Raw genomic sequence first — 19,295 nt, 5'->3', positions numbered from 1 at the left:
TGGTCTCAATGGTGAACAGAGATTACTTTGTTTTATAAGCCTTTTTGATCTTAAACATCATAATAGCTCTTTGATTTCCTCACGTAAGGTGGGCAGTGTAATCTATGGCAAACCTAAACAGTGATCTTACTGGACATTTTATGGTTCAAGTTTTTAACTAGCTTATTAGAATACTCCCTAAATGCAGTAGATAACCAAAACAAAAAAAACAAAAAAAACCAAAAAAAACAAAAAAACCAAATCTACAAGTGGTTCAGTATTACATATGAATGGTGAAAAGAAATCAGAATTTACAAAATAAGATTGGTGTGCTTCCAACTTCACACAATTAATTTGATATTAATGAGATTCAACCACTCACATTTTGGCTATGTTAATTCATAGCCCAACCTATTCCCTTAAACTGCTTAGTAGCAGATCACCTACTTGTCTCTTTTCAAGTCTAAAGCAGAAAAAAAAAAAAAAAAAAAACCTGTTCTAGACTAGTCCTTAAACTGCCTCAGTCAGTCCTTAAAACGCATTTTGAAGTGATGCTATGGAAAGTGTTTTAAACATCTGACGTCATCCCCCCAAAAATTCCATCAGTATTCCAGGCACAGAAGCCCATTCTATTGTTGTAAAATAAACGATTTTCAAACACCTTAATTTTGGCTTATAGGCAACATGTAATAAGAAAATAAACTAAAAAAAAAAAAAAAAAAAAAAAAAAAAAAGCCATACGCTTACAATGCTATCAGAAACCTTCAACTCTAAACATACATATAAATAAAAAGGAATGATGTTTTAAGGCTCTTGATTATTAAGTTAATAAATCAAATATACACAGTGATTAATAAAAAAAGATTTACATAACTATACAAAAATTCTACTTTTGACACTTTTTTTCCTCTTTAAATTCTTCATTTTACCAGCAACTGCTGACAAAGTCCCTCCCTCCCCCAAAGACAAAAAATACAATAAAAAAAATAAATAATAAACTCATTTGTGATAGTTGCTGTGGTTCTGAGCTGCAAAGGCACTTTCAAATACAGAACTACTTGTACGTCATCATAAAACCAATATACAAAAACAACTCAAGAGTCAATAAATATAAATAAAATTATTCTAAGACTGCATCACCATTGCGACATCTGGCAAAAGTGGACGCTCAGCGACTAAGGGCGAGGCAGTCTCCTGGCGAGCATGGGCCGCGCATGAGGGCACTTTCGCCTCGCTTTGCAGAGCTGGGATCTGCAGCACTTGGTTTTCCAGCCAACCACAGAAACTACCATTGCCAGTGTAAGCCAGCTTGTCAAAACTTAAATTAACACAGGGATTCTAAGTCAACAACAGCCTCAGACTCAAACATGACACGACGGTTTAGAGAACTACGAGCCCCGAGTGCCTGGAAGACGCTACCTGCGGGGACCGTGCACACCATGGCGCCCGCTGGCTGCTATACGATGTACTCCATCCGGTTTAAGCTCTGGGCGCTTTCCAGGTTCCTGTTGTCCTGTTTGTTTGTCCAGTTTGGGTGTTTGGTCGGTGTGCCGTTGGGCGGCTTCTCCTCTCTGTCTACCAGTGTGTACACCGGCTGCTTGGCAAACCGGGCTTTCTGCTGGTGCTTGTCCATGTCGTCCTCTTCCACCTCGGAGTTGTGTGTCCTTATTTTAGACATTTTGGAGTTTTTGTTCTCATAATCCTTGGCGGGGATGGCGCTGGCCCCATGCTTCTCAATGGGGTTTTTGATCTGGTTCAGCTGTTCCCGCACGTTGTTTGTGGTATTGTCCTCAGAGGCCGAGTGAGCGTGGCTGCTTGGCTTCCGCCGTTTCCGCACGCACCAGTAGAAGGCCGTCACCAGGCAACAGATCCAAGCCACAGTTAAGACAGAGCTCAGCAAGGGAACCAGGAAATCTGGAAGGCAGACATAAACCCAGTTAATTCAAGGTTAAAAAAAAAAAAAAAACCCACCAGTCATCATGAGAACAAAAAATACCATCAGTGGTCTCTCATCCTTAGGCCCTAAAAGGAATGCCTTGGGGACAAGTCCCTTTCTGCAACCCCATATTGTCAATTCACAGCTTGATAAGCAAGTGCTGGGATCAGGAACCTTGGAGACCTTGTCCCTGGAGAAACCAGGTAGCCCAGCAGCTCCAGCGGGTTCTCTGACTCAGTACAGGGAGAGCAGAGCCTGGCTACTCAGGCAGCTCATTATAGGATCAGATTTTCAGAACGGTTAGAAACCTGATGCTAGCTAGCATGGCCATCTCAAATGCCCCACAGTTATACTTGTCCAATTTCTTGCCTAGCGAGAATAATGATCAAGACAGACAAAAAAGGGAGGCTGACAGTCCTGCAGGGCTATCAAGACACCTGTTAAACCAGTGGCTCCCAGCACTCGTGTCGGGCTGTCCCGGGACACCAAATGCCAAGGCAAGCTGTTTTGGGCCTGCAGCTCAAAGCCCACTGAGGCTGTGCCCCAAGGCTGTGCAATGGGTGCAGAAACGGTACGTTTTCTGCAGAGCTGCCTGTGTGCAAGAGAACAGAGCTTGTTGGCAGGGAAAAAAAAAAATAAGGAAGACTTCTGTCCCTACTGGCATCGACCTCAGTCAAGTTGGCTGGCTTCTACTGAGGAGGAACTGTCAGGTAATTCCCTGCCTGATGGTTTCATTCAACAGCATGATGAAATCGATTTCAAAGAAAGGGATGGGCTCTCACTCTGCCACCTACCCGTTTTGCTCTTCACAGGGCGCCTTTGAACTCTAACTTCCGCAACAGCGGCGATCAGTGAACTGTTTCCATCACGTTTACTAACAAGATCTATTATTTTGTCGGTGATTTCCTTGATAGGATTGCCATCATCCCGTATGTCTTCAGCAGACTGGAAAAAGAAGAATGCCCAGACTGCAGGGTCAGAAGTAGCCTTTATTCAAAGTTATCTGACAATGTATTTAAAGTTCTTTTTTCCCCATGTTGCCCACATTTGTTCAGTTTTGATCCTGGCCGATTTAAATTAGTAAACTACCTGGCAATCAACAGACAAGGGTGAGCAGGTATTATACTTACAATAGCCACATGGATTTCATTGTTCGCTGAAGGGGAAGGCTCACAAGCTATGTAGATGGAATATTCAGCAGAAACGTTCTTCAAAATATTCAGATTCCTCAATTCACTGCAAATGTGCTCGGTGGTAAGACCCTAAAACGATTTTTAAGATGCACACACGTGTGAAGATAGTGGAAAAACAGCAACAATAACAAAAAAGCTGATATTCTCTTGGAAATTAGGCTGCATGCAAGCCTTGCTTTGACGTAAGACAGGAATTGCAGCTAAGGAAAACTACATCCCTGGCTTGTGTCACGCCGGCTTTGAAACAAGCAGACACACGGTTCGACAGAGCAAAAGAGAAACTGTCACGTACCGGTGACATCATCTCCTTGTTGAAGGTGAAGGTGATGTTCGCACAGTTGTCCTGGTAGTAGGGGTCAGAGGTGCACTTGGTCTTCACCGGCTGCAGGCTCGAAGAGCGACACTCGCCCACGCCCGTGCAGGGGTGGATGAAGCACTGGTCGTCCAGGATGGGGAGGCAGCTCTGCCCACTGGGACACTCGCTGTGCCCTTTGTGGAGCACACAGGATCGAGGACCGCACCACACCTGGGTAGAGACGGACAGAGGTGGCGGCTTAGGACAAACCCCCGGCAGCGGGTCCGGAACACCCGGGAAGCGGGCGGCACCCCCTGCCGTACCTTCGAGCAGGCGACCCTCCCGTTCAGGCACTGGCAGGCATTGCAGTCGTCGTCCCACTTGGCCCCGTCTGGAATCACGGTCCCCATGGTGATGCAAGGTCTCCCTGAAACTAAGAGGTGGAGATGGTTCCTTTTCTGTAGGCAGGATCCCTGGTCTCTGTTCTGTTCTGAACGGTCACTCTCTGCCACGTCCTCCCACGACAGGCAAGTGGCCTTTCCTCCCAGCTGCCTCTGGGACTTGTGCCCACCCCTGCAATGTCCAGTGGGGTCTGGACCAGGGCTCTCGCAGTTGCGCTTGGCTTCTTGCATGTTTGCCACTTGCCAGGAGAACAGGGTCCAGATACAGCTGCTAGTCCAGGTGAGATGGGAAAAGCAACCCCACCCACCATCCCAGCCCAAACCGCTCTACCCTCCCCCCACCCCCCCTGCATGCCCAATGAAAATAAATGCTGCTTTGTGAGCCACTGAGGTCTGGGATGTTTGTTACATACACTTTAGCAGCTGCAGTTGACTAAAAACAAGAGCCCAGTTGGAAGCCTGTTTTTAGGACACCTTCATCTGTCCCTCCACCTGTTGCCCGTGCTACGTTGTTCCCTTCCTGAGCACAAAATGGGGACTGCAGGGTCCCACTCACTCCAGTGGGCAGCGCAGGCCCTGGCACACATACCTTCTTGGCACTTGGCACCGCTGTACCCCGGGGGGCAAACACATCGGTAGCCGTTGATCTCATCTACACAGGTGGCCCCGAAGGCACAAGGCGAAGACTGGCATTCGTTGATGTCTACGAGAAATCAACAGGTTTAGGTGCCAGTGAGAGGCAGCAACGTTTAAGTTTTTAATGACATAATATATGGATGGAAAAGCAAACAAATTATAAATAGAAGATTGGTGAATTCTTACTCATGTAATCAGCACCCAAATAAACAGACTCTCCGTCCCCCAAAAGCTTCCACCATTCCCACTTCCACTCCCCAGCCCCCAAAGGTCACAAGTATCATGTCTTCTAACAGCTGACAGCAGTTCTGAGAAGCAGCCACTTTTAATAAGTTCCTTTCTCTCTGGCAGTACACTTTGGAACAAGGGTCCACAAACTTTCCCGTAAGGGGCGAGAAAGCAGATATTTTGGGCTTTGCAGGCCATGTGGTGTCTGTCACAACTACTCACAATATTCAGCTCTGTTGTTGTAGCTTGAAAGCAGCCATAGAAAATATGTAAGTGTGCGGCTGTGTTCCAATTCAATTTTATTGACGAGAAATAGGCAGTGGGCCGCACACGGCCCCAAGGCTATAGTTTGCCGGCCCGATTTAGAAACAGGAGACAGATACAACCCACTCCCATCTAATGCTGAAGTCCAGCGACCCCTGACTTGGGGATTTCAAACACCAGAATTTCAAACAATTTAGGGGCAAGGACAAAAAAATTTAATGTGACTGTTCTACCTTCCCTTTCTGTAAATGGAGGGGCATATAAAAAAGTAGGGAAAAGGCTCAAAATAATTTTTTTAAAAAAAGTGCTTTCTGCAAATTGCATCTCCTGTTCTCCTTTTCTGTCTCGGTCATTTTGCCAGGGCCTGCGGTAAAACCTGCTGCACGCCACCGGTGGAATCCACAGCCTGCGTGGTCTCCATCTGAGCTCGCTCTGTTCCACACCAGCCAATCTGGGGTTAACACTGGCTTGCCCATAAAGTGACGTGAATCATGGGGAAAAGCACACTCTCCCCTCAGGGTCTCAGGGCAGATTAACCCCAAGTCCTGTGGCTGGCTCATGCCTGGAGCAAGGAGGGCTGTACCACCCAGTGCTCTCCCAGCAGGTAGCTGGGAGGACCCTGCAAAGGGGCATCTTAATCCCAGCCGGAGGCAGGGGAGGACCGGCTCCGTCAGTGCTACTTAAAAGGGAACTCTGGCCTTAATTGTGCTTAAAAAACGAAAAAAGGCTGCGGCTGATAGGTGGGGTGGGGGAATGAGGCCAGCGGGAAGAGCAGACTGGGCCCGTTCCTTACTGATTCTGCAGTCTGGCCCGGCAAAGCCCGGGGCACACTCGCAGCGGTACCAGTTGTCCCCGTCCACGCACGTTCCGCTGTTGTAGCTGCGGAGCAAGCAGAGAGGCCTTCGGTCACCGGCCCCCAACCCACGAGTCTAAGCTGCCCATCCACGCGCGTGTCCACACCACTCAGTCAGCGGCTCTCACCCCAGGCCACACCTGCCCCCGCCTGGGGAGCTTTGATGATACACTGATGCCTAAAGTGCCCCCCACCAGATTCTAGTTTCCTACGTCTGGGACGTTTCAAAGCTCCCCAGGTGATTCTCATGTGCAGCCAAGGTGGAGAAGCCTTGACCTTGCTCATTACGGTGTGGTCAGCAGGCAGCAGGATCAGCATCACCTAGGAGCTGGTTAGAAAAGCAGGGTCTGGAGCCCTACCCAAGGCCTGCTGAATTGGAACCTGCATTTAAACAAGATCCCCAGGGGATGCACATGCCCGTGACAGTGAGACAAGTGCTGGTCTAAAAGGTCGTCATGCTTACCACGGATGAGGACTGCAATCATTGGTATCTGCAAAGAAAGAGAGACAACTTAACAGCAAGGCCTTGCCTTCCACTTGAGAAGGCCACTTGTTTCTGTAATACCCAAATGTTGAAGTCCTAGTTAACACCGGCAAAATGCACTTAAACCTCCTGCTAAATCAGAAGCAGGCCTGCACTGTGCTTTGTTTCCTTTACCGTGGGAGGCATGTCCACAGGAAGGGGCCAGTGTAGGGCAAGGGGGTGTGAGAAGGGAAGGGAGGGGCTGCTGTTCAGAACCCCGGGCAGGGAAGGGGACCCCGTCTGTCTCCACTTATCTCTGCGCCTTTCTCATGCCCAGGTCAGGGCTGCATCCCATCAACTCATTAGAACAGACCCAGGTGATGCCAAAGCAGACATCAAACAGCTCTGCCGTTGGTTTCCATCGACAGCCCCGGGGGCGTCAGGATGGGCTGCAGCGGCCCTCAGTGAGTTCAAGGGGGCGATACTCACTCTGTGTGCAGACGGGCCCTTCCCAGCCTTCTTTGCACACACACGTGAAGGACTCGCCGTTGACCACACAGGTGCCCCCGTTGTGGCAGGGGTTGGGCAGGCAGCTACTGTTCCGGGCTACAAGACAAGAGCAGATGAGAACACAAGACCAAGGCTCCAAAGACCATCTGGGGCAGGGGGCTGGAGAGAACTAGACCCAGAAAGGGATCAGAAGTTCCAGGAGGTGACAAGCTGACGTGCTCAGATGGCCATGCCCCCCGCAAATCCCTTGTGGGGCAGCGAGTTACCTATGTTACAAGTAGTTCCTTCCCAGCCTCCAGGACACATGCATTTAAAAGCATCCCCTTCGTCATAGCAGGTGCCACCATTGTTGCATGTGGCTTCATCACACTGGCTGTCACCTGGAGGAGGAACATTTCAACATGAGCCCATGGAGACGGGACGGAGGGGTCCCCGAGATGAGATTTGAGGCCGCCCCCACTTACGCGAGTGGCAGGTCTTCCCTTTCCACCCGTTTTTACAGTCACAGTAGAAGTCGTTGACCAGGTCACGACACGTGCCTCCATTGTGACAGGGGTTGTGGCTGCAGTCATTAATATCTAGGAGGGAAGACGAGACACCCAGCTGCAGAAGTGTCCCAGAACCACTCGCAGCATGTAACAGCCAAGCCTTGACTACTGCCACATCCACAACCCCTGCTTTTCCATCCCCAAGTTCCAAGGACAGATGGACAGTCGCAGGACTTCACCACGATTACCGTTCTAGGAGTAAAGGAGGCCCCATCTGCGTTACTTTTAACGCCCCAAGTTAGGTCAGGCAAGGGGGCCAAGCCTCCATGACTCCCAGGGAAATCAAAACAGACACATGAGAATCAGAGCAGAAAGATGATGACTTCTGTGCAAGAGGGGATACTTATCCTAGGTACACAGCCCAATTCTATAGCTCCCTGGCAGAAGTTCCTAACCCCCCTGGCTAGGAACAGCATTAACCAATGCAAACAGGACACGGGCAAGGCTGTTCAACTGCAGAAACTGCTGTGGTCTTACTTGCAGAGACTTCCATGAAAAAGAAAGGCCTCCCAAGGTGAGGTGGGATCCTGCCCCCTTACGCTCCCCCACAGCCTGGAACTGCCTGTCCCCAAAGGATGAGAGACTCACTGGTTTCACAGAAGGTGCCCTCCCAGCCGTCGCTGCAGATACACTTGTAGGAGTTGACACCGTCAATACAAGTGCCACCATTTCTACAGGGGTTGCTCTCACAGTCGTTAATATCTATGAAAGGAAGGAAAGAAGGGGTGGTAGGGCAGGGAATGAAGGACAAGTCTTGTACAGCCAAGCCCTGTATTCTCTGCTTTTCACAGCTGCCATCCTGGAAAATGCCCCGGCTCCCTGACATTCTAAACTCTCTGGAGACTCCTTTTCAAGCCAGACTGGCAGGCTTATCAAGCAGGGGCTTCCAGAGAGCTTCCTACATTTTCTTTACTGCCCTTCCACACTAAGCTCCCAGATAGGGGTGGGGAAGGAGCTCAGATAGAAAGAGGGACCACCCAAACTAGCAAGATTCCAGAATGTTCTAAAGTAAACGTGCTGAAGGCTCAGAGGCATCAGAGTGATCCGGTAGATTAAACATGACTTTTGTCCTAAGTCCCAGATGACAATAAACCTTTCCTTGTCTCCCCAGTCTTCGTGCTTCTGACTAAAACAAAAAAACGCAAATGGTCCGCAGAAGCAGGGTGGGAAGCAGGGCACCCCGTCACCCCAGCGGGGCTCTTACTCTCGTGGCAGTACGTTCCGGTGAAGCCTTTGTTACAGTCGCAGGTGAATTTGCCTCCCGGCTGACTCTTGCACTTCCCGTGGGGACCACAGACGTTCGAGGAGATATACCGCACCCCTTCGGGCGTGTCATTGGAGGCCATGGCCACTGTGCAGCTGTCGATCACTGGAGGACAGACTCAGGATCAGGTCATGGCCACAGACCCATGAGGCACCACCCTACACCATGTCCTTTTGGTTAAGAAGTCAGGAGGCACCCCAGGGAGGCTGGGGGTGGGTGGGTGGCAAGATCCTGGCAGCATGCCCTGTTGCACTGTGACAAGCAGAGCTGAGACTCCAAGTAGGCAGATTTTTTTTTTTAAAAAAAACATTTTGCCTCTATGTGGTCAGCAAGCCCACTGGCTCATGGGTCCCTTTCATCCACCTTTGCCATCTACCCAATTTGACTGAAGCTTGCTAAGGAAAAATGACCAGCTTGCCTTCCTTGAGTGAGAGGCTCCAGAACAAACATACAGAACTGCTAAGTCTGGGCTGCCCAACAGAAGAGCCAGAAGCCACATGGGGCTACTTAAACATAAATGATTTTAAAATAAAGAAAGAGTGTCAGTTCTGGTGACCACACGTGGCTCGGGGCTCCCATGCTTCCAGCATAGATACGGGACACCGCTGTGGCTGCACAGTTCTCCTGGGTGGCGCTGCCTGGAAGAATCTGTCTCAGTGTTGAGAGCTGCCCACCCTGGGGTGGCAACCACAAATGAACTTCACATTTTCTCCCCAAGCCTTCTCGGAGGCACGGTTCTCCCTAAAGAGAGCCACGGCAGGCCTAACCAGATCATTTCCACATGTCTTGGCTTCCCTAAGCAGTCAGAGGGATTTTCAGGGTCGAGGTTCTTCTGGCCTTATACTATTCCTGAAAGCATCGAGAGGCAGTGACAAATGGGAGACAGAGGAACAAGGCTGGGGCAGAGGGGAGGGTGGTACCTTCACAGGGGCTCGTGCGGCAGTGGTCTTTCAGGTGCGAGCAGTTCTTGCCCTCGTAGTCTTCAGGACACTTGCAAAAATAGTCACTGGCACGGTTGTAGCACTGGGCACCGTTCTGGCAGGGATTGGGCTCGCAATAATCTATGTCCAACTGTACATGTGAGGAACAGGGGAAGGGGGGGTGGGGAGAATTGAAGTAAATCAAAGGTGTAATTAACAACTTCTGCTGGGCCGGCAGATGCTGGAATCTGAGCCCTTCATCGGTTTCTACTAGGAGAACACACTGCATAATGTACAACTGTACCCTAGGGATTACAAGCTCCAGGTAATCATTTAAAGGAAACAGGCAGAGTAGAGAAGCGCTGGGTCACGGGGAACAACCTGGAACACATGGCCAAAGAGACTGGCTACGGACACCTAAAAATGCAACCTCTTTCCACTAACGTTCATTTAAGCAGAGATTCCTAATCCTTGGGATGTTAATAGATTTCGTAGAGACTCCAGACCCGACTCAAGAAGGGGAGTATGGGGGAAGGGAGAAAAATGCGAAGGCTGCAAAATTCGGGCCATCGGAGGTTTTACTACCACTCACCTGACAGAGGTTTCCGGAGAAACCAGTGGGACACAGACACTGGAATCTGTTGATCTCATCCTGACAGTGACCCCCGTTCAAACAGGGATTGCTGGCACATTCGTCCACATCCTTCTCACAATGTTCACCTGCGTAGCCAGGTGCACAGATACAGCGATAACCATTAACCAAATCCTGGAAGAGGAGGAGGGGAGAGAAACACGGTTGCTTTTTTCTCTCCCATGTAGTCCCCAAATGCAGGGCCACCGCAGTTTAGCCTGACAGCCGATTCACCGATGCATGGTCAAATGCCAATTCCCCAGAAATGTGTCAGAGGGGTTTCCACTGTTCTCCTGGCATGCCTTCAAAACGACTCCCAGGAGGCTGGGGTAACGTGATACCAGTTAAACCTCCACAGACTCGCTTTTCACCTGCATTTTTAAATCTTGCAGTGGGGGTTGGGGCAAAGCTTCCCCAAAGTCCCAGACATCTTTAAGACTGGCTGTCAGTAGTGAAGGTTCTGACTGAAGCAGAGATTTACATACCTGACAGGAGGCCTCGTTCTGACACTGGCCAAGGCAGTCATTAATGTCTGAAAAAATAAACAGGTCACATTAGAGAGGCAATTTACATGGAAATTGGGTTTAATTGAAAACTCTTCTTAGCTCAGGACAGATCTTCCAATTCAGATCTTCCCTGTGCTTCCCTTAAGATGAGGTTTTTCTACTGAGATGGAGCCCTCCTGAGTTCTTCTAGGCTGGCCAAATGAAAGCTGGCAGCCTTGTTTCCGCCATCTTATCAGCATCAGGCCCTTAGAGGCCAACGAGCCCGACAAAGCCTAGGCTTTCATTGATGTGCCACCACTCCCTCTCCCACAACATTCTCACTCTAAGGTTTGCCTTCTAGTACCCAAGTCTCAGGGCTAGAGCCTGGGGATGGACTGGGAAACACTGGCGACACTTGAGTTTCACGAAAATCCAAACAGAAATGAAGCCACTCACTTATGTCACAATTTTGACCCGTCCAGCCCGGAAGGCAAGCACAGTAGTAGCTCCCAATCAGATTCTTGCAGAACTTGGCATTTACACAAGGTTTGGCCTCGCATTCATCTGCATCTGAAAGAAAACCAGAAGGAGCAGTGAGAGATGCAGTTGCCCTCTTATGCCTGTCCCCTCCCCAAAACACCCAGGCGTCCAAGGCAGCGTTTGTCTAAAACATGAGCTGCTGTAATAAGCTAACTAAACAAGAGAGGCTAGGTTCACTGTGTTTTGAGTCTCTCCCTAGCCATTATCTAATAAGTGACACTAATCGATAACTTTCCAGCTGCTTGTTAACGGCCCCCGACAGAATAGCAATGAGCCCCCGGGCATTCCTGTGCTGCCCAGCACAGCCCGTTGCTGGGATTTAACTGTGGCAAGAAGAATGCAGACAGTTCATTCCTCATGCGATCATCCAGGTTTGGAAGCCGGCTGAACACGCCGCAGACAGACAACTGACATGGTTCAAGGAATCCTGTGACTTTCCCACAGAGCCTAAATGAGCCATTTGCATTCGAGCTCTTTCTCCCGGGCCTGCCAGCCCCTTGATAACGAATTCCTTCTTCGTAGGAGGGAGCAAAGCCAACCTCTGCACGGGAATGACAGTCGCAGGGAAGTTCTTACCTAGCAGGCACGTTCTGCCAGTCCACTGGGGAGGGCAGACACACTTAAATCCATTAACCAAGTCCTCGCAGGTCCCCCCATGGGAACAGTTGTTTGGAGTACAGTCATCGATGTCTGTTCAACGGAAAGGGGAGCAGGTTGGTAATTCAGTTTCAATCCGTTTGACAATCCGATTCGCCAGCGCCCCTCACATGAGGCTGCGTCACTAAAGAGCCACGTGGCTACCAGCAAAGCCACGGAAGGACAAGGGGGCAGGGATGGTGACATGGAGGCAGGCCGGCAGCCTTTATTTCAGCTTTAAATCCCCCACTGCCCCAGTTCATTTAATCCCCAACCTAAGGCTGGGGGTGGAGGGTGCACCAGGGCAGCGAGAAAACCCACTGAGCACCAATCATCCAGCAACACCTTCTCCATATACCTAATCTTTTATTTTTAAAGAAAATTTTCATCAAGACCCAGGGGTATCTAAGAAGAGGGAAGGAAAAACAAAATAACTCTTCTTTACAGATGGGAAGACCCTATTCCTCTTATTTTCTCAGAGTCTTCCCCGAGATAACACAAGGAGTACTCCACCTGCTTGCACACAGGATGACAGAGGCCTCATCACAATTCGTCCCCTGAGCACTCACATTGTGTCAGGCTCTAACTGTGATGGGAACTGTCACTATCCCATTGAAACAGGGCCCAGAATCCCACAAGTAGTGGGTGAGGGCCAGGGTGCCAGCCCAGGCTATCTGACCCCAGAACCCACACCCTTAACCACACCACATGCTGCTCCCAGGGTGCTGTGCAGCAGTGGTTCTCAGGCCTGGCTGCACCTGAGAGTTCCAGGGGCCTGTGCAAAAAACATGGACTCCCCAGTTCTAGTGGGGGATGCGTGGGACCCAGAAATCTGCATCATAAAGCAGCTCAGGAGGCTCTGACGTGCAGCCAAGTCCCACGGCCACGACAACCCTGCAGACCATGGGCATGTTTTCCAGGTCTCTCTTTTGGTGCCACCTGTCCCCATGACAAAGTTCAGTGGGGACAAGTGTCCCCTGCAAGCAGCCTCTCCATGGCTGCAAGGAGAAGCAGCATGATTCAAATGGGCTCTAGGAAGCATGTGCAACGGAACGAGCTATTCCAGGAAGAAGCCTCTTCCAAGGAGACTCATTTAGTGCAGTAGGAGGGTGACGGTGGGAGATCCCCAGATGCACATGTGGAAACCCAAGCCCCCAGACACTCTGCCGGAGTGCTGACCGCGATCACCTCTCTCTCACCGAGACATACACATCACCAGGACGTGGACCTGCAAGGGACCCAGGTGTCTCCCCCAACCCTGCATCTTGGCACAATGATCCTCTCGTGGACACGAGCTAAAAACCTGACTTACTCGTGGAACACGTGGGGCCGGACCAGCCAGGAGAACACTCGCACTCAAAGCCCAGGGAGGTCTCCTTGCAGCTCCCTCTGTTGTGGCAGGGATCGGAGAGGCAAGCGTGCTCAGCTGCAAAGGCCAGGACGGCGGTCAGCAAGAGACGCCTGCTTCTTGCCACTTACACCCACCCACCCCCAAATCCCAACTCCCTGGGCCACCAGCTCAAGCATGTTTCAGAAAATAAACAAGAAAGCGTGTGTTATCACCCTGCTGTGTCTAGGAAAGAAAGAGACTAATCTTTCTTGCTGAGCTTTCGGCCACATTCCTAGGCATTTCGGAGCGGGGGTCACTTGCACCCCCCGTGCCGCCTCCTACCCTGGTGGGCATCACCCAAATGAAAGGAAGTTCCAAAGCCCCATGGAGCTACTGGGATAACAAGGAAGGAAAGGAAGGAAGTTCCAAAGACCCACGGAGGTCTTTGGATGAAAAGATGAAAATACCCTTTGGAGGGTATTTTCATGTTTTACAAGCACTTGTATTATTTTTTAAGCGGTGTATGTAATTAAACACAGGGATCTCTGGCCACCCGGACCACTTACCAATCTCACAGCTGGTTCCTGAATATCCGTCGGGGCAGGCGCACTGGTACTTGTCAGGACCCGTGTTGCTACACGAGCCCCCATTGCGGCACGGCTGGTGGGTCCCGCAGTAGTTGAGATCTGCCGGAAAGATCCCAAGGTCAGTAACAGAAGACTGAAGGTTGCTGTGTTTCTAAGCCCACCCCTCTTTTAACAATAAAACAACGGGGGAGGAAAAAAGCATTAAAGGCTAATTTAAATAGATCCCCAATAAAAGTCACTGCAAAATAAACAAAAACAGAAACGGAAACAAAACAGACCGTAAGTCACCACCGCTGCCCACCCCAGGATCTCACGCTCCTGCTGAGGACCCTATCTCTGCGTCCCCGACGGGTGTACCTTTGTCACACAGCTGGCCTCCCCAGTTAGTCTCGCAGAGGCACTGCCATGGCTCGTAACAGGTGCCGTGGACGCAGCCCGGGTGCGGGATGCACTTGTCACAGTACAGACCCTGCCAGCCGTAGTGGCACCTGCAGACACACACAGCACACCCGTGTCAGCCTGCCCCGTGCTCGGGGAGCCCTGCTCCAGGGAAACGGGAACCCGCAACGCCCAGGCCTTTTCTGTCTTGTTTTGATCTTAGTGGTGGAATGGTAAATTTTCAAGCGTTTGTCTGATACACAAACATTCGCACAGTGGGGTCTGGGGCTCCTCCAGGCAGACCCCTGACAAAAGGAGGGCCGTGTCAGGGAAAGGGGCCCATGTGACATTGCCTATCACAAAGCCCACTCTCTTCCCAGGCCCACACAAAGGGCACGAGGGTGGGGGTGTCACATAAATCAAGCCTGGGACTTTGCTGGGACGGACTATCGAGGGAAAAAGAAAAGGCTCTCTGGTGACAACAATAGCCATGTGGACGTCTCCCCAAATGCAGCCTTTGCGACTACTACACAGCAGCTTGGCTCGCCCCTTTGTCCAAACAGCAAGTCATGACCCCGGCACACAAAAATGCAACAAGACACCAAGCGTGGCAGGAAGCTGCCTCTGCTTGATGATGATGCGTGATTTAAATAATAATTAAAAGAACCAAGGAAGGAAAAGGGGCACCCTCCTTCAGCGAAGATGGAGGCAGAATCTCTAAGTCTATTTCTGCAGGGAGCTGGAGAGAGGCAACAGCACTTGGAACCAATTCAATAGATAATTTATGACCCATTACTGTTGAGGCTTATGCTAATGTATTTTATAGTTATTTCTCACTTTGGAAAGAAAAAAAAAAGGTCAGCTAAGTTTATCTGGTATTGGGGAAAGGGGTCGAGTTTCCTTTAAAGGGCCTTGTTAATGGGGCTCTCTGGAGGCCAAATGGGGCCTCTCATCCCCAAACAAAAACATAAACATAAACCTTCACCTGGGTGAGAGAGGGGGGGCAGGGTCTCAAAACCACTCTCCCCTCAAATTTCAAGCCCTCTGAAACTTTAACTGCTTCCTCAGAAAGCAAACTTTAACAAAGGGGTGAGGGGAGGAGGCAGGGAGAGAAGGCGGGGCAAGCATGGAAAACGGGGATGGGCAAACTGTGTGCGTAACAGGAGCTGGGAAAAACTGGGGTCACAACCAACTCTCCCCTAAGCTGCTCAGCTGCAACTGCGGAGAAGCAGTCCCACGAGAAGGGAAGGCTTTCAGTTTCCAGAGAGGGAGTCAGGCTAGCAAATCCTTGTCATGGGAAAATTATAGGGATCTAGCTAATAGCTAATCACCCACGGCCGAGAATCAACTTAACCCGAGAGAAATGACTAACCACTTCCTAACTTCGAAAACCAAGCCAGCTGGCCACACCCAGGAACCAAGAACTACCAGAATGCATGGTTTGAAACCATTCAAACACTATTCTTGTTTATGCAGAATGGAACCACAGTCTAAACGATAAGTGACTATGTAAAGGAGGAGTCAAATAAGAACATAATAAGTCACCTGAAGAAATAAAAAAAGGAAAAAAAAAAAAGAGGGCACCCAAGTTGGTGGGAGGTGAGGCAGGGGGATTCATTCCACACACATTGATATTCTTAGCTTGAAAGATAAGGGGGGAACTAATTTGGAAACAGCAGTATTCTTGCAGTCTTCCCTTATTCCCTTCCGAAATTCAGGATCACTGCACCTCTTCATTTTGCCTAATAAAAGCAAGAAGTGGCAGCTGAGGACTCAACCTCACCTCTTAATTAATGAGAGCTCAATCCCCAAGCAGAAAAAGGGAACCACAAGAGGCCATGGGTGACTTCAAAAGAAAACAAATAAAAATACTGACCCTAAAAGAGGCATCCACAAAGTTATCCCAGTTTAATAATATATGATTAAAGTTCTCATGAGAAATTGAAGTGACTTTCCTCCTATGATGATTCATAATTAAGTTTGATGTTATTGGCAGGCTCACAATAAAGCAAGCATGTGTGTCCAGGAAGAAGGAGTCCAAGTCTACCTGGGAATCAAGTTCTTGCGTGTGGAGGAAAAGAAAAATACATATATATATACGTATATATATATATATATATATATCTGTAATACATCATTCAAAAGACAACCTAGAGGTAACATGCCATTCAACTATTTTGCGAGCAGGACACAGTCTAAGCTTCCTTAGCTAGAAGGTCCTGTTTTAACTTTCTTTCAAGGTAGTAAGAACAGACCTGGGTTGGAAGGCTGCTATGCAAATGACGTGTGGGAAAGTAGCACCTTAAGTAAATAAGGGCACCAGTGCGTGTCTGGGCAGGGAGTGGGAGGTGAGACTTCGAAAGAGAAAGGGCTCAGCTCTGGAAACAAAGCCTGTTGTTCTGGCTGGGAGGGCCCGCCCCCTGCGCCGTGGTGTGTTTGTTCTGATGACAGCAGCACAAATTGCGGCTCAGCCTCTGCCGATACTCATCTGAGCAGGGAGCAGGCTCAGAGTCATTAACAGCACTTCAGATCTGACTTTCTCCAGAACACCCTTAATTAGGAAGAGTTAAGGTAGGTGGATTCCTGCTCAACTTTTGACAACCACACTGTGAAATATTACAGTCGCCTGCTGCTGCTGAGGATTAGCATTAAAATATACATGTATATATGTGTGTGTGTATCTTCTATGTGTGGGAAGAGAATTTCAGGACAATCTGTTTTTATTTTGCTTCCAAATGCCCTGAATCCCACGTCAGCCTCAAGCAGCAGAGTTCAGTGTTCCCCACTGCATGGGAGATCAACAGAGGGAGTGGAGAATCTTAAAGGAAAAGCCCACAGATAATTCTCTCGAAAGCAGCGGTCCTCAAAATCCACTGAGCAGCAAAATCATTAGATAAGCTTGTCAAAATGCAGAGATACCTGAGCCAAATAGAGAGTGGCATTCAATAGGTTTGGGCTGGAGCCAAGGAATCTGCATTTTAACAGTGCCCTGGCTAAGGCTGGGAATTACCCTTGAGTACCAAGGTTTGGGGACAGTCTTTCCCAAAGTATGTTCCCACCAGCCACATGCAGCATCACTTGGGAGCTTGTTAGAAATGCAGAATCTCAAGCCCACCTGGGACTCTCTGGAATCAGGATGAGCATTTTAACAAACACCCCAGGTTAATTCGCGTGTTGCAGTTTGAGAGGCAGTGGTTTGGACTATGTTTCAGAAACTTCCCTTGGCTCACAGCAGAGTTGCTTAGGGGGCAAAAGTAACAGGCCTGAATGACCCAGCTGCATGTCACTGTCAATCTGTTAATCCTTGAAATTTGGGAGTAGGGAGCGGAAAGTAAGAGACTGTCAAAATGCAATGGACGTTAGCAATGTTTTGTAAAACAAGCTATGAAAGGTAGATTTCAAGAAGTTCCAAAATTGTAATCGTGAAGTGGTTGGGTCTAGGCCTCAGTTTGGCTTCTGCATTGTCCCTGGACCATAAAAGAACAGACTTCAAAGGCCAGCAGTAAAAGCCCACATTCATCAGGCTCAACTGACAAGACTCCAGTGCAGCCATTAGCCTCTCAGCACAGGCAGGCTCCCACCACTGCAAAGGGGCCAGGAGATTGTACTAATCCCATTCTAAAAAGCCTCCACTTTTGCCTATGGATGGGAAAAGTGGGGGAGGGCAGGGGAAAGAAAAACTAGGGCCGGGGAGGAGAGAGCCACAAAGAAACAAACCCACATCCTTCCATCTGGTCCATTAGCACTGTAAGCTGAAGATTTTACAAACGTGTTATCAATTTACAGAACAGTTAATACATAAAGTCACTGACTATGCCCATAAGATCCCCTCCCCCTTTTTTCCAAGAAAGAAGTGTGTGCATTCCACCAGACAGCTGGTACAATTTAATAAGCTTTGGATGTGCCTATCTGAATTTTAGAGCTTTCTTGTCCTCAAAAAAAAAAAAAAATCACAATAAAGCTGTTCCCCAACTTGCATTAAAGGAGAAAAAATAAAAAGCATCATCGTTTACCTGCAGTCACCTGGGAGCTTGCAAGACCCATGCTTGAGACTACAGCCCTGTCGGCAAATAGCTGTAAAAAATAACGAGAAGGACGTGTCAGCCCACAGCCTGTTTCTTGTACAGTCATCATCATGAGAATGGCCTAGTACTTTAATCCATGATTTTAAGGGATCTCATATCAAGTCCATTGACGGGAGAGGAAGAGGGGAGTTGCCCAAATGACAAATCCAGCTTCAAACTTCAAGGCTATATTCGCAGATCCTCAAAACATGACACTTTGGGGACAGAATGCAGGCAAGCTGTGCAGGGGGGAAGGGCCTTCCTCCAGTCTCTCAAACAACAGAGAGCCTGCTCCCGAGTACTGTCCTGTCAGTTCCCACCCTGCCTGTGCCCAGGCTCACCAAGAGAAGGGGAAGACACAGGTGATCCTTTCCATCCCACCCATGCTGCACCACCCAGGCTAGTTCTGATAAGCCCCAGACCCTATAAAACCCCCACAAGCGCCTGGACTCTGCCCCCATGGGGGGTTAACAGAGCCCACCAGGCTGGTGTTGTCTGGCAAGCCAATGGAGGTGAGGGCAGTGGGAGCAGACCTCATGTACATCTGCAAAGCAGCCTTGCAAAGCAACTCTGCTTTTGTTAAAAAAAAATATATATATAAAAATATATATTATATAATATAGAAAAATATATATTATATATAAATATAAATATATCTATAAATATATAGATAGATAAAACAGATATTAAAAATACTATGCAGGAAGTTTAAGTAATTCTTAACTGATTGTAAAAACACCAACCACTTAAGACACATTTAACATATCAGCTGCTTCTTTCCTTTGGATTCCAGAAACGCCACCTTTTTAAACTTTTGTTTCTAGTTATTTGAGAAAGCGGTATTGCCCAGATGTGCAAATTCCTCCTCTCTTCCCTCTGCCCTCCCCTCAGTCATATCTTCAAACAAATTCACTTTTTATTTTGAGTTTGTCTTGAAAATTTGCCCAAGTATGTGACACAGCCAGAAGGCATTAATGTTCATGAGGGGATATTCCAGGGTTAACTTGAATCACCCATGAAGTCGTTAGGAATCAGAATCACTGGATTCCAGTAGAAGGGGCTGGGAGAGTGAACAGCACATCTGAGAACTTTCACTATGTTAGATGTGTTCTTGCCTGCAGGAGTGTGACAGCTCAGGCTTGCCACCACCCAGA

General features: G+C 48.9%; 1 protein-coding gene across 2 annotated transcripts in view; it reads right to left on the bottom strand.

Annotated features, from left to right (window-relative positions):
- Positions 1 to 719: 719 nt before the first annotated feature.
- The window catches only part of JAG1 (jagged canonical Notch ligand 1), a 34,591-nt gene continuing 16,015 nt past the window's right edge, over positions 720 to 19,295 (bottom strand). The window contains exons 5-26 of one of the 2 annotated variants that reach the window (XM_037811720.1): positions 18,091 to 18,151; positions 14,057 to 14,187; positions 13,679 to 13,798; positions 13,095 to 13,208; positions 11,723 to 11,836; positions 11,063 to 11,176; positions 10,607 to 10,653; positions 10,083 to 10,256; positions 9,491 to 9,641; positions 8,511 to 8,675; positions 7,895 to 8,008; positions 7,223 to 7,336; positions 7,025 to 7,138; positions 6,738 to 6,854; positions 6,249 to 6,276; positions 5,726 to 5,811; positions 4,394 to 4,507; positions 3,727 to 3,836; positions 3,401 to 3,634; positions 3,046 to 3,177; positions 2,710 to 2,860; positions 720 to 1,893 (exon numbers count right to left, since the gene is read on the bottom strand). In XM_037811720.1, the coding sequence (XP_037667648.1) occupies positions 1,436 to 1,893; positions 2,710 to 2,860; positions 3,046 to 3,177; positions 3,401 to 3,634; positions 3,727 to 3,836; positions 4,394 to 4,507; positions 5,726 to 5,811; positions 6,249 to 6,276; positions 6,738 to 6,854; positions 7,025 to 7,138; positions 7,223 to 7,336; positions 7,895 to 8,008; positions 8,511 to 8,675; positions 9,491 to 9,641; positions 10,083 to 10,256; positions 10,607 to 10,653; positions 11,063 to 11,176; positions 11,723 to 11,836; positions 13,095 to 13,208; positions 13,679 to 13,798; positions 14,057 to 14,187; positions 18,091 to 18,151 (2,963 nt within the window). In that variant the 3' untranslated portion in view covers positions 720 to 1,435. The remainder of the gene's footprint in view (positions 1,894 to 2,709; positions 2,861 to 3,045; positions 3,178 to 3,400; positions 3,635 to 3,726; positions 3,837 to 4,393; positions 4,508 to 5,725; positions 5,812 to 6,248; positions 6,277 to 6,737; positions 6,855 to 7,024; positions 7,139 to 7,222; positions 7,337 to 7,894; positions 8,009 to 8,510; positions 8,676 to 9,490; positions 9,642 to 10,082; positions 10,257 to 10,606; positions 10,654 to 11,062; positions 11,177 to 11,722; positions 11,837 to 13,094; positions 13,209 to 13,678; positions 13,799 to 14,056; positions 14,188 to 18,090; positions 18,152 to 19,295) is intronic. The other variant, XM_037811721.1, reaches the window with a different exon arrangement.

This window comes from Choloepus didactylus, chromosome 19 (assembly GCF_015220235.1).
Source record: "Choloepus didactylus isolate mChoDid1 chromosome 19, mChoDid1.pri, whole genome shotgun sequence".
Taxonomy (NCBI): Eukaryota; Metazoa; Chordata; class Mammalia; order Pilosa; family Megalonychidae; genus Choloepus; species Choloepus didactylus.
This window is presented reverse-complemented; position numbering and strand designations above follow the sequence as displayed.